This window comes from Cyprinus carpio, chromosome A14, assembly GCF_018340385.1.
Source record: "Cyprinus carpio isolate SPL01 chromosome A14, ASM1834038v1, whole genome shotgun sequence".
NCBI classification, from domain to species: Eukaryota; Metazoa; Chordata; class Actinopteri; order Cypriniformes; family Cyprinidae; genus Cyprinus; species Cyprinus carpio.
In genome coordinates this window covers 15,619,497-15,634,206 of record NC_056585.1, presented here as the reverse complement: position 1 = coordinate 15,634,206, position 14,710 = coordinate 15,619,497, and the positions used below count along the sequence as shown (strand labels likewise).

The 14,710-nt window shown below is 38.5% G+C and overlaps 1 protein-coding gene across 1 annotated transcript in view; it reads right to left on the bottom strand.

Moving 5' to 3' along the window:
- LOC109081608 (A disintegrin and metalloproteinase with thrombospondin motifs 2) overlaps positions 1–14,710 on the bottom strand; it is a 104,390-nt gene that overhangs the window by 22,423 nt on the left and 67,257 nt on the right. Inside the window, 2 exon segments of the mRNA XM_042770536.1 lie at positions 5,069–5,146; positions 5,149–5,173. Of these exon segments, the coding sequence (XP_042626470.1) occupies positions 5,069–5,146; positions 5,149–5,173 (103 nt within the window).

The following is a 14,710-nucleotide window of genomic DNA, read 5'->3' as shown; positions in this document are numbered from 1 at the left end:
ACATTATCAATTATCAATATCATTTAACGTTTGTGGGAACTACTACTCTGGAACTTCAATTCAAATCCAATTCACATTCAGGAATTTTAAAAAAAAGGCATTCTCAATTCAGTTATGAATGGCGATGTTGGGGAACTCAACCCTGCCACCCACGTACAGGTCCCGTAGATGGATCCCTTTTTCATGCAGACAGACAGACGGCTCCCACTCTCTCCTCCTGCTGGATCATTGAGAATAAGACCAGCCATTGACCCAGGAGAACATGAATGAGAGATACTGCAGAGGATTTTTTATCACTCTCAGCAAACACAGCAACAGAGCAGTGACATTTACGCACACACACGCTCAACACACACAAAACTAATGCAAAGTAACAACAAACTCAGACACCACGCATAACACATCATCACACACAGCCCTTATGTGCAACAAACACTTAAAGAGGAGAATTCAGGGAAAATAGTTGGAGGAAAAAAGGGCAAAATCCTGCTTTATGTCTCTCTCTTTTCTCTCCTTGACTCCCGGAGAGTGAGGGAGACATGCCTTCCAAAAGTGAGCAAAGTAAACTTTCAAGAAGAAAGCGTTAAGACCTCAACGCGTGGGAGAGAAAAGAGACGCAATGTTATTTATATATTTCTGTTTATCTGTTTTTCCTGTCATTTATTCAGAATGCAGCTTTGAAACACCCCATAGGAGGAATGAAACGAGAGGAGAGAAAAAGGAGATGGCAGTGGCACAGCTGCAGAAATTGTTTCGGGGACTTGTGATAACTGAAGAACTATGCAATATAGAGACAAATGGTGAGGTTATAATACATCTTTCTCTGGCCTTTTTTCATCCCATCACACGTTTTAAGAATTCTTAGATGGAGTGATGCATGATGTAGAAAAATGACTGCAGAACTGATCTAATATGTTTCTGATTTTACCCTCACATTCATTGACTAGTTACTGGAACTGGATGACATAATACCTGGCCAGCTTATGTGATTTTTATGTCTGCTGGCTAACTGCTCTCTCGTCTCTCTCCCTCTCTCTCTCTCCTCTCTCTCTCTCTCTCGCTCTCTCACTCTCTCTCCTCTCTCTCTCTCTCTCCTCTCTCCTCTCTCTCTCTCTCCCTCTCTCTCTCTGTCACTGCGTAGGTTTTAATTTGTGGAGATTAAAAGGACACATAGCATGGACAGATGAGAGCTGTTTTTGTCCTCTGAAGCATATTTTTCACCCAGCTTACCATCACCCTGGACCACATGAAGCAAAACCACTGATTTACTGGCAACCAGCTTTACCTGAGCTTGACATCCTAACACACACACACACACATACACATACACACACACACACCACACACAAACACACACACACACACACACACAAGCACTCACACACAATCTGAAAATTACAGACAAATTGCACAAAATGAAATCAGCATAACTCACCAGACAGCTCCCTCTAGAGACTGTATGATTTTAATTTTAATATTTTCTATATTTCAAACATCAATAAACTACTCCTAAATAGTCTGAAGTGAATTTATAAACACTTAAAGCTAGGGTTAGTAATTCAGCTGAATTGTGAGTTAACAAGTTTTGATCTTCCTTTTTCTAAGAAAAGAAATATAATTATTCCATCTGGAAACTATGTCCCATATAAAGACACTTGAACACAGCGGGTGTATTTATACAACAGTGCTTTTTGCTCGTCTCACACACTCACAGACACACACACAAACCCACACACACAGAGCACAGCGCCACACACACCCACCCACACACACAAAGGACACACACCACACACAGCACAATAGAGCTTGCCAAATACCTTTAGTTACTCTCAAACTTCATTCCAAACTGCACAAAAATGGATACCTCTGAAGCACATGTTAAAAAATCATAATTATAAAATAATAATAATAAACCCACATTTTACGATACTTCGAACTTATCTAATTGGACTAATTAAAAAAACATAGTTGTGCGCAAAAACTCGAGCTCCCAAAACACATATATTTTAATGTTGGACTGTCAAAGCCAATAATCAAAACGTTTAAGAAAAAAAAGTTTATAAAGCCAATATGTTTGATGGTTTTATAAACAACGTAAGTTTGGAGCAATCAGGGACAAAAAAAATTGCCTGCCCACGAGATGGCTCGGGCCAGATACAAACATAGTCAAAGGATAAGTTAAGAAATTAATTTGATGAGATAATAGTGATACTAGAGATTGCAACTGTGACAGACTGTTACACATGGTCAATTTTTGTAACTGGTAAATGTGAGCCGTGTTACTCTGTAGTTAGAATTAAGTAAGTGTAATTAGTGACAGTCCATTTGTGAACAAAACGGCCACATTTGTGTGGTGGCGGGGTGTCCAGGACGCGATCCGTGTGTAACCTTAAAGCAGACAGTGACTTGAACATGTAAACCTGGCAAGTATCGTCTCCCATTTCACCACGGTGAACAAAAACAGCCTTGCAAAACACACATGATGTGTGGAGAGATTCTTCGTGATTAAAAATACACTACAAAAATTAATGATGACTTCGAATACGCCCCATGACCAGTTTTTTTTTCTCTCATAATCACGCTATCTAGTAAAAAACAGAAAATATAGGCTCGAGCCCATCCTTTGGACAGTTTGGACAAAGCAGTAAGATGGCATTTCTCAAAACCCAACGAAGGTGACGTTACAAATTAGCAAACCAAAAGAAACAGCCATGGAATGAAATTAAAACCGATGAAAAAAAGCAATCTTCTGATTCAAAAGCCTTAGTTTCACTACCTCTCACAGACAATAGAAGACTGAGGTGTGCAAGTACACGATTGTTATTAGTGCCATTCAGAATGACAATTCCCTTGCGCTCGCGCCGATCGTCGGTTGTAAGGAATTCACAAAGACCAGGCAATCCTCCGTTAGTCATGGGGGTCTTCATTGCCCAAAGATAAACAGCGTACCTCGGGAGGAGGTTTCTGAATGTAAAAGAGGGCAACAGGTATTGGATTCACAGGATACTGTAGTTGAACAAGTAATGCCATATGCTGTATCGGCAAATGCCATATATCCCATGTCAAAAAGTACAAGGTTTGCACATTCCACTGTATGCTCGTGATAATTGATTTTGAAAGAGACTGGACTACGGAATCCTAGCTTACCACATTTTGTACTGAGTGTGGCTGATCCTAGGTGACACCCAACTGACAAAACAACATAAAAAAAGAAAATCAAATAATAAAAACTACACGCGCTACACCACCGGTAGACAATGTCATGGTGATAGAGAAAAGGAAAAAAGGAAAGTATTTCTTTTTGGACAAAGATGTTGAAAAAATAAAAAAAAAGTTCCCACGTCTATTTGTAACCTCTTTGTTGTGGTCCTCTGTCTAGACAGTAATATTCTTTTCAAACTGCAAGAGTCATGAGTTATTGAAACTCTTTGCAGGCAGCTATTTCAGCGAGACAATGGTTTTTATCATTGGTTGATCTTCATTCGCGTCATTTAATCAAGATTCCCCTTGCACAATTCACGCTAATATTTACAAACAGTTCGAGTCATAATGGTGTAACAAAAAAATGGGGCTTCGGTAATTTATGACACAAACTAGATAGAGGAACCCATGTTTTTGCATTTAATTACTTACGATGAACCTCTAAGAATGTTTTGAGGGGTAAGACTATTGCACAGAAAACTATACAATACATTTTGAGCAACATAGCATTAGCAACTGATAATGTAGGAAACTGCAGATAAATTGTGCATAATCAATTGCAATGAGTGTTACAAAAGCAATCACAAGAACTTGTTCAAAAGAATTTCATTTCTGATTTGAGAAAATGCACCAAAGTGACTGAAAATTTTTTTTTGACAGTCATACTCTTAAACGAATCTGTTTTAGTTCTCCTCTTTCATATTGTGAATAATAAATGTGTATCATATAATTTGCTTGTTACAACAATGGAGCCTAACTTATTGTACTAATTATTTGGACATGTGCATCATTTTACACTCAGAATTATGCCTTGGCATCCTCACAAACTAAATTGTAGTTTTTTTTTTATATATATAATTATTGTGTGCAAAGAGATATATACATTTAAGCCTAGCTGGTGAGAAGAAAATTACACTATCAAAGAGTTTAAAGAGGAACGTTGACACTGCAAAAGAATAGGGCATACAAAGATAGAGACAACTACATGTTTCAGTCCTACCTAGGTTTTTTGAATTGCAAAGCCGATGTGTTTTTTTATCTGCAACGGCACCACGAAGAGTTATAAAACATTTTGGGCCCGCGGGCCGCCTGTTTGCCGACCACCCTGTTTATTAGGCTATCTAAATAGCACAACAGAACAACAAACAGAATGCAAGACAGACAATGCTAAATATGATAGATAGAAGACAGACAGACAGACCATTGTAGACAGATCGATAGATCGATAGACAGATAGCTAGATAGATAGACAGATAGACAGATAGACAGATAGATAGATAGATAGATAAGATAGATAGATAGATAGATAGATAGATAGATAGATAGATAGATAGATAGATAGATAGAGACAGACAGACAGACAGACAGATGGACAGACAGAAAGGTAGACAGATAAACAGACAGATAGATAGATAGACAGACAGACAAAGACAACAGACAAACAGAACAAGACAGACAGAGGAAAACAGACAGACTAGCCGTACTGAAAATGTTTTCACAACACTTCAGATTTTCACACACGTCAGGATTGAATAAAATGCTATAAACCTTACTACCTCTGGTGTCAACACCATGTCTCTAATGCTTCAAACACCACCATCCCACCTTCATCTCAGTTTTTTTGCGAATTACAAGTAGCTGTTCTTACGCCTGTATACAAACTTTGGCGCTGTTTGACAGAGTAGTTTCTATCATTCTTTTTGATTTTTTCTCAAGGGTACCCAACACACAACAGGGCAGCGTGGGTGGCTCAAGCACACTTACGATGTTCATAAGAAGTGAAGTGAGGTCACTTCTCCACAGTCTTCTGGCTGCCCGTTGAAACTGCACCCACGGAGGTCATCCACCCCCCCAGCAAGAAAGGTACCTCAATGTAGTATGCTTTCGTTCGGTGCAGCTGTCTGCGGGCTCGTCGGCTCTGGTTAATACTGCGTTCAACACCCGATGATACAGAGTCTCAAGGTCCAACAGTCTGCCACAAAATCAGCACCTTATTAAAGAGAACACAGAAACTGGTCAAGGTTTGTGTGAACTTCCATGAACAACATTTTCATTATTTTTTAGCGTAAACTACTAAAACCCATTAACAGTCAATTCGCAGAATTAGTACTTTCTTTTTTTTTGAGTGACATGTTTGTGTAGACATGAAAGGAAACTATAGTGTATAATGAGAAACCCAATCAAACTACTAGCCACTGTACGTGGGTTGTCATGAGGTAATTTCCTCTCCAGGCGGATAGATGGACACATGGAGGAGAGAACACATTGAGGGAGATCTATCACATTGACTCTATCACACCAATCAGCTGGGGGCATCTTTCTATGCTCCAATTATTGTAACGTTTCCTAGGCAACCTACTCATGGGTAAACCAACGCTTCGTGCAGACAATATTAGCTCACCAGTCATTTTTTTTTTTTTTTTTTTTTTTTTGGATGATAATCCGAGTAGTAAGAACAATATTCATCATCTAAATATGCCTGAGAGTCAGTAACATATTATTACAGGGCTACAGAGGCAAGACAACAAGCACAGAAAATTCCCATATAAACCAAAAAAAAGGTGTCAAGTGTTTTTTTTTTTTTTTTTTCATTGGTGTCGGCCCCTGTTTATCATTATGTAAAAGCATTTTGTAAGGGGTTGTAAACTTCCTCTCACCAGCAGGTGTTCAAATATATCAACGTCTCTTGAGCCAGTGTCAGCAAGATTTCCACACAAAATTTGGATAGAACCGAGCTTCTACAGTACAACAAAAGCAATTAACATGCTCTTTGGCGCGTCTTGTCTTTTTTATTATGCACAGTTTTCTGTATAGACATACCATTTGATTTATTTATTTATTCCATTTTCTCCTGAGGATAAATTTAATGTTATATATATTTTATGCCAAATTTAATCAAAACGTACCTGCAATACCTGCACCAGGCTGATATTATAGCATAACTCGGTTCCATGGCTGAAGATGAATCTTAGAGCGTACACCTCAGAACCTGTTAATGCCAATGTTTTCAGAAGCTAAGAAAAACAATGAGTTAAATATTTGCAAAGAATCTTTTGAACGAAAATCTACTCACAACTGCACACCTTTAGTTAAAAAAAGTAAGAGTGGGAAGATTTTTGGAAAAAGAAAAATAACAAGTTTTTCCCCCCGGTTTATGACCCGACGGGTGAGGACGTAACCGCCTAATTATACATCTGTCATTTTTCTGCGATTCAGTTCATTGGCTATCCTCGTGATCTATCCAAAACCTGGCCCACCCCCACTCCCTGTTTGTCTCAAATAAAACCCATCCTCCGTTCTGATCTAATCGAGAGGAAACTTCACATTCTGGCTGAAGGAGTCCCCCCGCCTTATCCAGGACACAAAGCCTACTGTTGTCTTTCAACCCTTTTGCAAATGTCCCAGAGAAGCCTATGCACTGGGAATGCGAAAGATGGAAGAAAATGAAAGACGGCTAGTGTGACACTTTTAAGACTGGTAGGAGGGTTGTGGGCCGGGTGGGGGGGGGGTGGGAGTCTCACGCAGGGGGTGGAGGGGGACATTTGAAAAGATTGATATCATGTACCAACAGTTGTTATGTACTTATTACTGAGTAGCGCATTTGTCAACTTGGTTTACGACACACGTCAAACCTTCACATATGTTTCATCTCCAGCTTAATGGGCTACAGTTTATGGTTCATGCGGGCCACCGAAACCTACAAACGCACTGAGACGGAACTGAGAGATTGGTGCATCACGGATGTTGTTTTTCACGCTGCACAACATGCCGATAATATTGTCACACAGCCAACAAACAAGGATTTTGTCATAGAGGGAAAAGTGGTTTTTGCAAAAACTTGTAGATTCTGAATCTGAGAACCTTTTACAATGTTGCAAATATTCGGTTCTGATTACTGAAAATGCCCTGATGTTGGTAACTTTGTTTAAGTGCAAAAAATTTTCATAGTTAATACTGTCCAGTTCAGCGACAGACAACAATCCATGCACATTTATGTTTTAACCTAAAAACAACCCACACATGAAGTGGAAAATCTTGTCAGTGAAGATAAGTAAAACAACCCACAAAACATTCAACTACAGAAAAATTCCTACCTATTAAAAACCGTACATTGTGCCCTATTTTTCACATACATTTTTTACAGCGTGTTGGTCTTAAAGTTGCAGAAGAATATGAGCCAAATATAGCTTGAAGAATTGATTAGATAGTATACTAAACTCTATGTCAAAATAATTAAATACAAAGAGTTTAAAACACATATCAATAAAGTATTAATAAATCTATTTAAAAAAATATTTAAATGACTAACATTAATAAACGTAGTCCTGATTTTTAATCAAATTCAGGACTTTGTCCAGTGGTGGCCCGTCAAGGCCAGTAGGGCCTTCTCTGCTGCGCCCTATAAAAAATAAACTTGTGGAAAAAACATGCGTTTTTATTGTTTTTTTTTATTATTATTAATTATTTTTAGGTACTCATTTTCCATTTGTGTAATGTCCACACCAGAAGTGGCCTATGATTAGTTTCGTGTGAGGGTGAACTGGAATATCCTACATAAAAAAAAAAACAGTCTGCCACCCAGCCACATAGACTGGAATACACAGGGCCAGCACTACAGATAGTGGCTTCCCTTTGTTCAAAAGACGTCATAAATCTGATTTGGTAATGAGCATTAGTGACAGAATCATCAGCCATCTCAAATTTTGACGTTCCATGACAGCGCACGCCTCTGGGTCCCAGCTACGTGTCCAGTTGCCGTTCCCCACCCAGGCCAGGGTTGCAAGGTTTTCTTGACAAAACCCACTCAATCGTGTTTTCGAGGTCGTCCACTGTTAAAAACCGCGTTCAATGAGTTAAATACACGTTTTTTGGCGGGGTTTCTCTGGTAAAATTCACATTCCAGGGGCTAAATATCACATCAATGAGGTCGTTCGTTAAACAAGAGGACATGAAAAAACAACCCGCGGCAAACATTGTTAAAGTAGCCCCAATTTGGCAACACTGCGCTGCCCCCCCAGCGTTTAGTTGGGACTTTCCAAGCCGTTGTCCCGCCGGCGCCCTCTACATCAGACCTTGTTGCCGATCTGCCTTTTGGCTGGGGAAGTCGTGGCACTAGTGGTTAGACGAGTTTTGACTCTGCTGAACCCTAAGGTTGTGGGGTTTGAGTCTCAGGCCGGCAATACCACGACTGAGGGTACCCTTGAGCAAGGTGCACACTTTTTGCACTTTTTCAAATGCGCTCTTTCAAACAAAAGACGGGAGATACGAAGGATAAAACTACTTAAACTTTGAATTCGCTAATAACACAAGTTTTGTGCGTCATTTCACAAAGATTGCACTATGAGTGGCTAACAGCCTAGCACTGAGCACAAGTTTATTTAGGCTATGGTTGATTACTTTTTTTTTATCGAGTGAAGGGAAAATGGAATGACAGACGCACAGACTTTATATGACAAGTGACAGGTGAGTTGCTTTATATTCTTTTTGACGAGTATTGATTCATGCACATTGTTCTGGAGGTGGTGTATGTGATGGTTGGAAATACAATGCTGTGGTGTGTGGAATGTCCAGCATATGTCAACGTTCTGCTGCTGTGGGCGCGTCGTCATTTTAGAGTGGATTACTTTTACTGATCCATGTAGGTAAAAATTACTCTGAATTTAACCCACCCCCATCTAGCCTATTGTTTTGGAAATTGTTGATCAGCTGTCCTTGGCGTTGAGAGCCTGTGCTGTGCGGCATAAAATATGTGAATTATAGTCATATGGCTGCGTTAGCTGTAACAGAGATGTGTGTAAGGGTATGGTAGTTTACAGTTCCTTAATGAAGCCCTTCGATTGATTGAAACCCCACGGTATGCTTACTGGAATTTGTCAGATACTCAAAAAATATCTCAATTATGCGTATAATAAATACCATTCAAGAAATATCTCGTAAATACCCAAAATAGTCAAAAACTAATCCTCAAAAATAGTATAATAAAATCTAGTCACAAATAATAAATACAAACGCTCAAACTTAAATCATAGTGAGACGCCAGTGTAATCAAAATGGTCGAAATATTAAATATTAATATACAAAAATAGTTTTATTCTGATATAATATAAGCCCAACACCAAATGAACAGATGAGAGATTGAGAGAAACAGGGTCCAGTGAGTACATTCATCGGTGTATGTTCCATTTAGAAGTTTTTTCAGCACATAATATCGTCCCATAAGCATCAAATGAACAGTGTAGATTCAATTTCTGTAAGACAGGCTGCATGACAAACAGATTGCGCATGGCGGCGCGCCTGTAATGTCAGACAGTGTTTTTTAAGTTTAAGTGTGGGAAAAGTGTTTTTAATGCATCAAATGTACCAGTGAGGAAGGGTTTTTCGCAACCCTTAGGGAAATCTGCCATCCAGCTACACAAACTTTCTAACAGCCAGTGCTCAACCAATGCTCTTTGTGCCTTTTAATCCTTTAATGGGGTGGGTTTTTAAAAAGCCAAAGCCTCAAAATTACGGCATGCTAGGGACCACGGCATTGAGAGCCGGTAATGAATATCAGTACCTTAATCATCATCAGCAGAAGACCCCTAAAGTGAGGTAATAAAGTATGCCATTTGAGTAAGCTCCTATATTCATGCCAACATGCACTAATGTTTTACTATTGTAAGGAAAATATTGGGCAATGGTTACTGTAGAATAGAGGTCACGCACCTTTGTGCCATTTGATAATCTAATAAATGTAACATAGTGTCATATTCATACCTACCCCCATGTAATAAAAGAAAAACATGGGGGGTTTAATACTGTATATATATTGGGTTGGAACATACATGGTATTGTACCCCGACCATCATGGTAGCGGGCACTCGGTTCGGTGCACAAGCGAGTCCCAGCTCGTGACCTTTTTTGATTAAAACAAGCTCGTAAAATTAAACAGTAATAGAATGTGTTTCAGAAAGTAAAATATGAGGAATTACTGTATATAACTCGTGTACTGTCATGTATAGTGTCAACTACACCTGTCAGGGACAACCACCTCCACATAAGGAGGCTAGGCTGAACTCGAGAACATCTAGACAGCTTGGGTAAGAGAAACATATATATATATTATGCATCTCTTCACTTATATATATAGATCCATATCAAAAGAATACGAAACAACAACATCGCAATGGAAACCATGGATAAGCGTTCGGCCCCCGGGCCACCCCCCCTTAACCACATGCTGACCTTCTCAAGAGTCAGCCCCTTGTCTTAACCGCCAGATGTTGTCTCACCTAACCAGACGGGACAAGTGTTCCTCGACGTCATCCTCAGTCGATTTATTTGCCTGATTGGAAATTGTACTTTGTCCTGACATTTTAACTTTACATATATACAGCCGAATACATATATTTAATATATAGTATGGATATATATTATATAATAGCTTATATATATATATATACTGGTAAAATATAACCACGGTACTTAGGCAAGGTTTAAATCAAACAGGAAGTCCTTTGATTCATGTCAAACGTTGGCAATAATCTTTTTTTTTAAGTGTTCCATACTCTTAATACGCTGTCTGTCCCCTCAAAGTCAGACATGGTAACAACACAAAGCAACCATGGTAGTAATGCTCCACTGGTTATATCAGGCCCCATCCAGCAAGTTCACACATTAAACTCTGGATATCTACATGAAGAGATGAATTTTCCTAAGATGCCAATAAGAGAGCTCTATGAAATATATAAGAAAGAGTAAAGAAGACAGTATTCATCCTTTTTGTCACTGCCAGATCCTTGAAAGATTAAACAGAGAAATCACCCCTCATGCCAAGATGTGGAGGTGGGCCTCCTCCACCTCCTCCTTAGCATCTCTGCACCAGGCGCCTGCTCTCTCACAGGTCAGCTTTACATTCTTCAGTTTCCCCCACCCTCTCTCCTCTGCCGGCCTACTTTCAGTGGCTAGATATGCTGAATGCTGGGATACTGAGCTTTTGGGCATAGTTTGTTTACACACACAGAACCCAAAATGTGACTGTGGGATTGGATGTCCCTCCAGAAAATGGGGGTATAACAAAAAAAAATGCAACACTTAAAAAAACCTACATGAATATATGTAGCAATGTCTACAAGTATTCTTTGGTCTAAATCTAAGCAAGAACTATATGCCTGATTAGCGCCATACCCAATGAGAGATTTTTTATTGTTTCTTTCATAGTTTCAGGAGGCTTTTAATGTAGCACATTTTGTATCAAGTATATATTTTGTCTCAAATTCTGTCTCCCTAAAATTCCATTGAAACATTTAAACAGACATTTCAATAAAATAAGACAATTGTTTAAGCTAGTGCAGTAAGTCGTTAGTAGTGCTTTATATTTCAATTAGTCGTGGTCATAGCTGAACTAACTTAGCCGTGAATTTAATGAGGAAATGTTTGTAGGTCATGACTGACACTCCACATCTAAAAACCATTTGGAGGCTAATTGAAGGCTAGGGGTAAGTCTAAGCTAATGAGATCTCTCAAAAAAAATACATGAGAATACTAGGGTCCATGCATTTCTTAAAAAATTAAATAAAATAAATAAATAATAAATTAATAATTAATTTGAAAGCAGGAGACTTGAAGCAAAGAGAAAACCATTTGATCACCCCCTAATTTCACTGGCAGCAGATAACACTGCGATCTAGGAGATATAGAAACAAACTGAGATATTCTATTAAAAGAGATTTAAATTTAATGTGATTTTCTTTTTACTAGGGTATGTACACTAAGTCTAATGAAAAAAAAAACACCATTCATTGTATTCAAGATTGTATTGCTATACGGCAGTGAAAATCATATGGCTTATACAGAACACTGATTACTATTACTTACAGTAATATTAAACTACTTCAAATTTAATACAATACTACAATTGTCTAATTTGAAAATCTCTAAATCATGATCCTAACATGTGGCCATCTCCTAAATAAAAATTGCCATTTCTCTAAAAGGATACAAATTGAAATTTCTCTATCTTCATATTTATTCACCTTTGTGTGTGCATTCAAAACCAGTATGATTTGTCTTTATTCTGTGGAAACATCTACAATATATTTTGAAGAACCATTTTTAATTCAACCTTCACATTGGAAAGAGTCACACAGGCTTGGAATGGCAATGCTGGTGAGAAAATTTTGACAGGGTGTTAATTTCTCTGGTGAACTGATCCCTTTACTTTCTCTCAATAGTAAAACACTCGACCTGGCCATGTCACTCTCCGTTGCATGTGGGCCACAGAGGTCAGTGGATGAACACCCGAACAGTTGACAGATGAGTAGAAAGCAACAGACAAGCCACATCTGACCTCCAAAGGTGTTTGTGACATGGCAACTGTCTACACTCTCTCTCTCCACAGATTAGCAACAGGAGATTTTCTGCAAGAATAGGACAGTGCTGGAACTGTAACAGGTGCCTCTTACAAACTTATTCCGGCTGGCGCACGCAAAAATCCTGAAAGGACGGCTGCTCCTGTTATCAGCTAGAAACACATGGCCAATCAGCAATGGCTTGCCTCCCTTGAAACTCCTGAAAAATAAATCTTATTAAATTATAACTAAAGTGATGAATATGAGGTATAACATGCAACATGATATTTTGATTATAAAGTACCAGGGTACTGATTACCATGTCTTACACACTAACGAGCCAAACTTGTTTCCAATTTTGGTTTTCCTCTCGGATCCGAAAAACACATTAGCATAACATTTTGATCACTGGTTCCTAAAGGTTTCCAAACCCAAAGATACGCACTCAAATATACTCAAGTTCCTTTCAAAAGACTTCCAATCACTTGAAAGAAAGAAAATGTCAATGACCATAACAACACTACTTTTGGGTTAAAAAAAATCTTACCGTCAGCAACCCTTTTGCCTCAGAAAATGGTATTTTAGCAACACCATTTACACAAACTTTCAAGATTTTCTACTAGGCAGTGTTTAACAGTTGTTGAACCTTCTAACTGATTTCTACATCGATTTATGTGGTTATGCTCTTTTTTTCCCTGACCCTTTACACCTCTCTAGGCGAACGGTAAAAAAACTATTTCTCAAAGCTTTCCAGTTATTCCTTCAGCAGACTATTCGTTTCCATTAGAGGAAGCAGGGATCAATGTCCATAAGAACAGCAGGTGAGAAATGGCACTATATCCTATCATGTTATAGTGGATAAGGATTTTACTACAGCACTCTCTGCCTTCTTACAAAGCACAGGAAAAAGATCATATACTACAGAAAAGAAATAGACAAAAAAATCATACAATTGGCTATTTTCAGTAAGCAGCGTTTCTTTCTGAGACTAGCACCAAAAAATACATGTTACATACTAAAACGTTCTGCACTAAAACTTAATTTAGATGCATTAGTTTGTTTTTCCCTTAACCGCAGAGCAAGCTTCAATACATCAGATACTGACTGATGCAATATACGATTTACGATGATATACTTCAGCAGTTTCTGATTCAGTAGATGAGACTTATTTCACAAGGCCTGTCGTCAGTTACAGCCATCTCCACTGTAAAAGATTGTAGAATGCGTCAACGGTCTGAGTACAGGGCATGAGTAAAATGGAGAAAACAAAATGTAAAAAATGAGACAATAATTTATGGCGTAAATGTGAGATCCTGGTACAGAAAGTTTCCCCATGGGCGAAGGGTATATATATTCAGTTACGATTTTATGGAAATTCGGATCGCAGGTTCTAGTCCTTTTAATTTTGAGCAAACATACAGCAGAAAATTGCTACACGGCAATTATTTCTAAATAAAGACGATTCAACATGTCTTTCTTAAATCTGGCTCTCGCACAGTTATGACACAGATTGGTTTTCCACCACACTTCAATTAAAGAAAAAAATCTTTCGATAAACCATCATCTACAGCAAGAATTATAAAGCCATACCTTCTCTCATAATAAATCATTCCCACGGTAACGCAATTCAAGTCTACGAATCTAGCAACACAAACTCCAATATTCAGCAAAAACAATCTCCACTGGTATGGAATTACATGTTTGACTGCATAATATCACTCTTTATCAATTTTTAATAAATTTGCTCATTTTTTTTAGCATAAACACTTGTCTCACCATTTCAGTGTGCAATACATATTCGAAACCTTTCCATGGGATCTGCGTCCTCTCTCTTTACTGGAACCTAACTCCTCATCCTTTCAGCATTAATCAATACACTCATACCTCTCCTGGTAACACTATATCTTCTTGCCAGCCAGCAGCAACAAAGTATCCCTTCTTGTGTTTTCCCCATTGTAATAAGACTGCGATTTTAATGGATTATCTGTAAACGGCGCCGACTGCCACACCAGAACAGCAGAATGTCCAGTCGTGTCGTCAATTTCCCATGCACACCAATCCTCGAAATAAATCTGACCAACTGCCAATTCTCCTCAATGAATCCTTGGAGAGAATTGATTTTCAAGGCACAATGTTTAACTTCATCTCGCTGATAACTGTGCTAATTCAATGCTGCAACT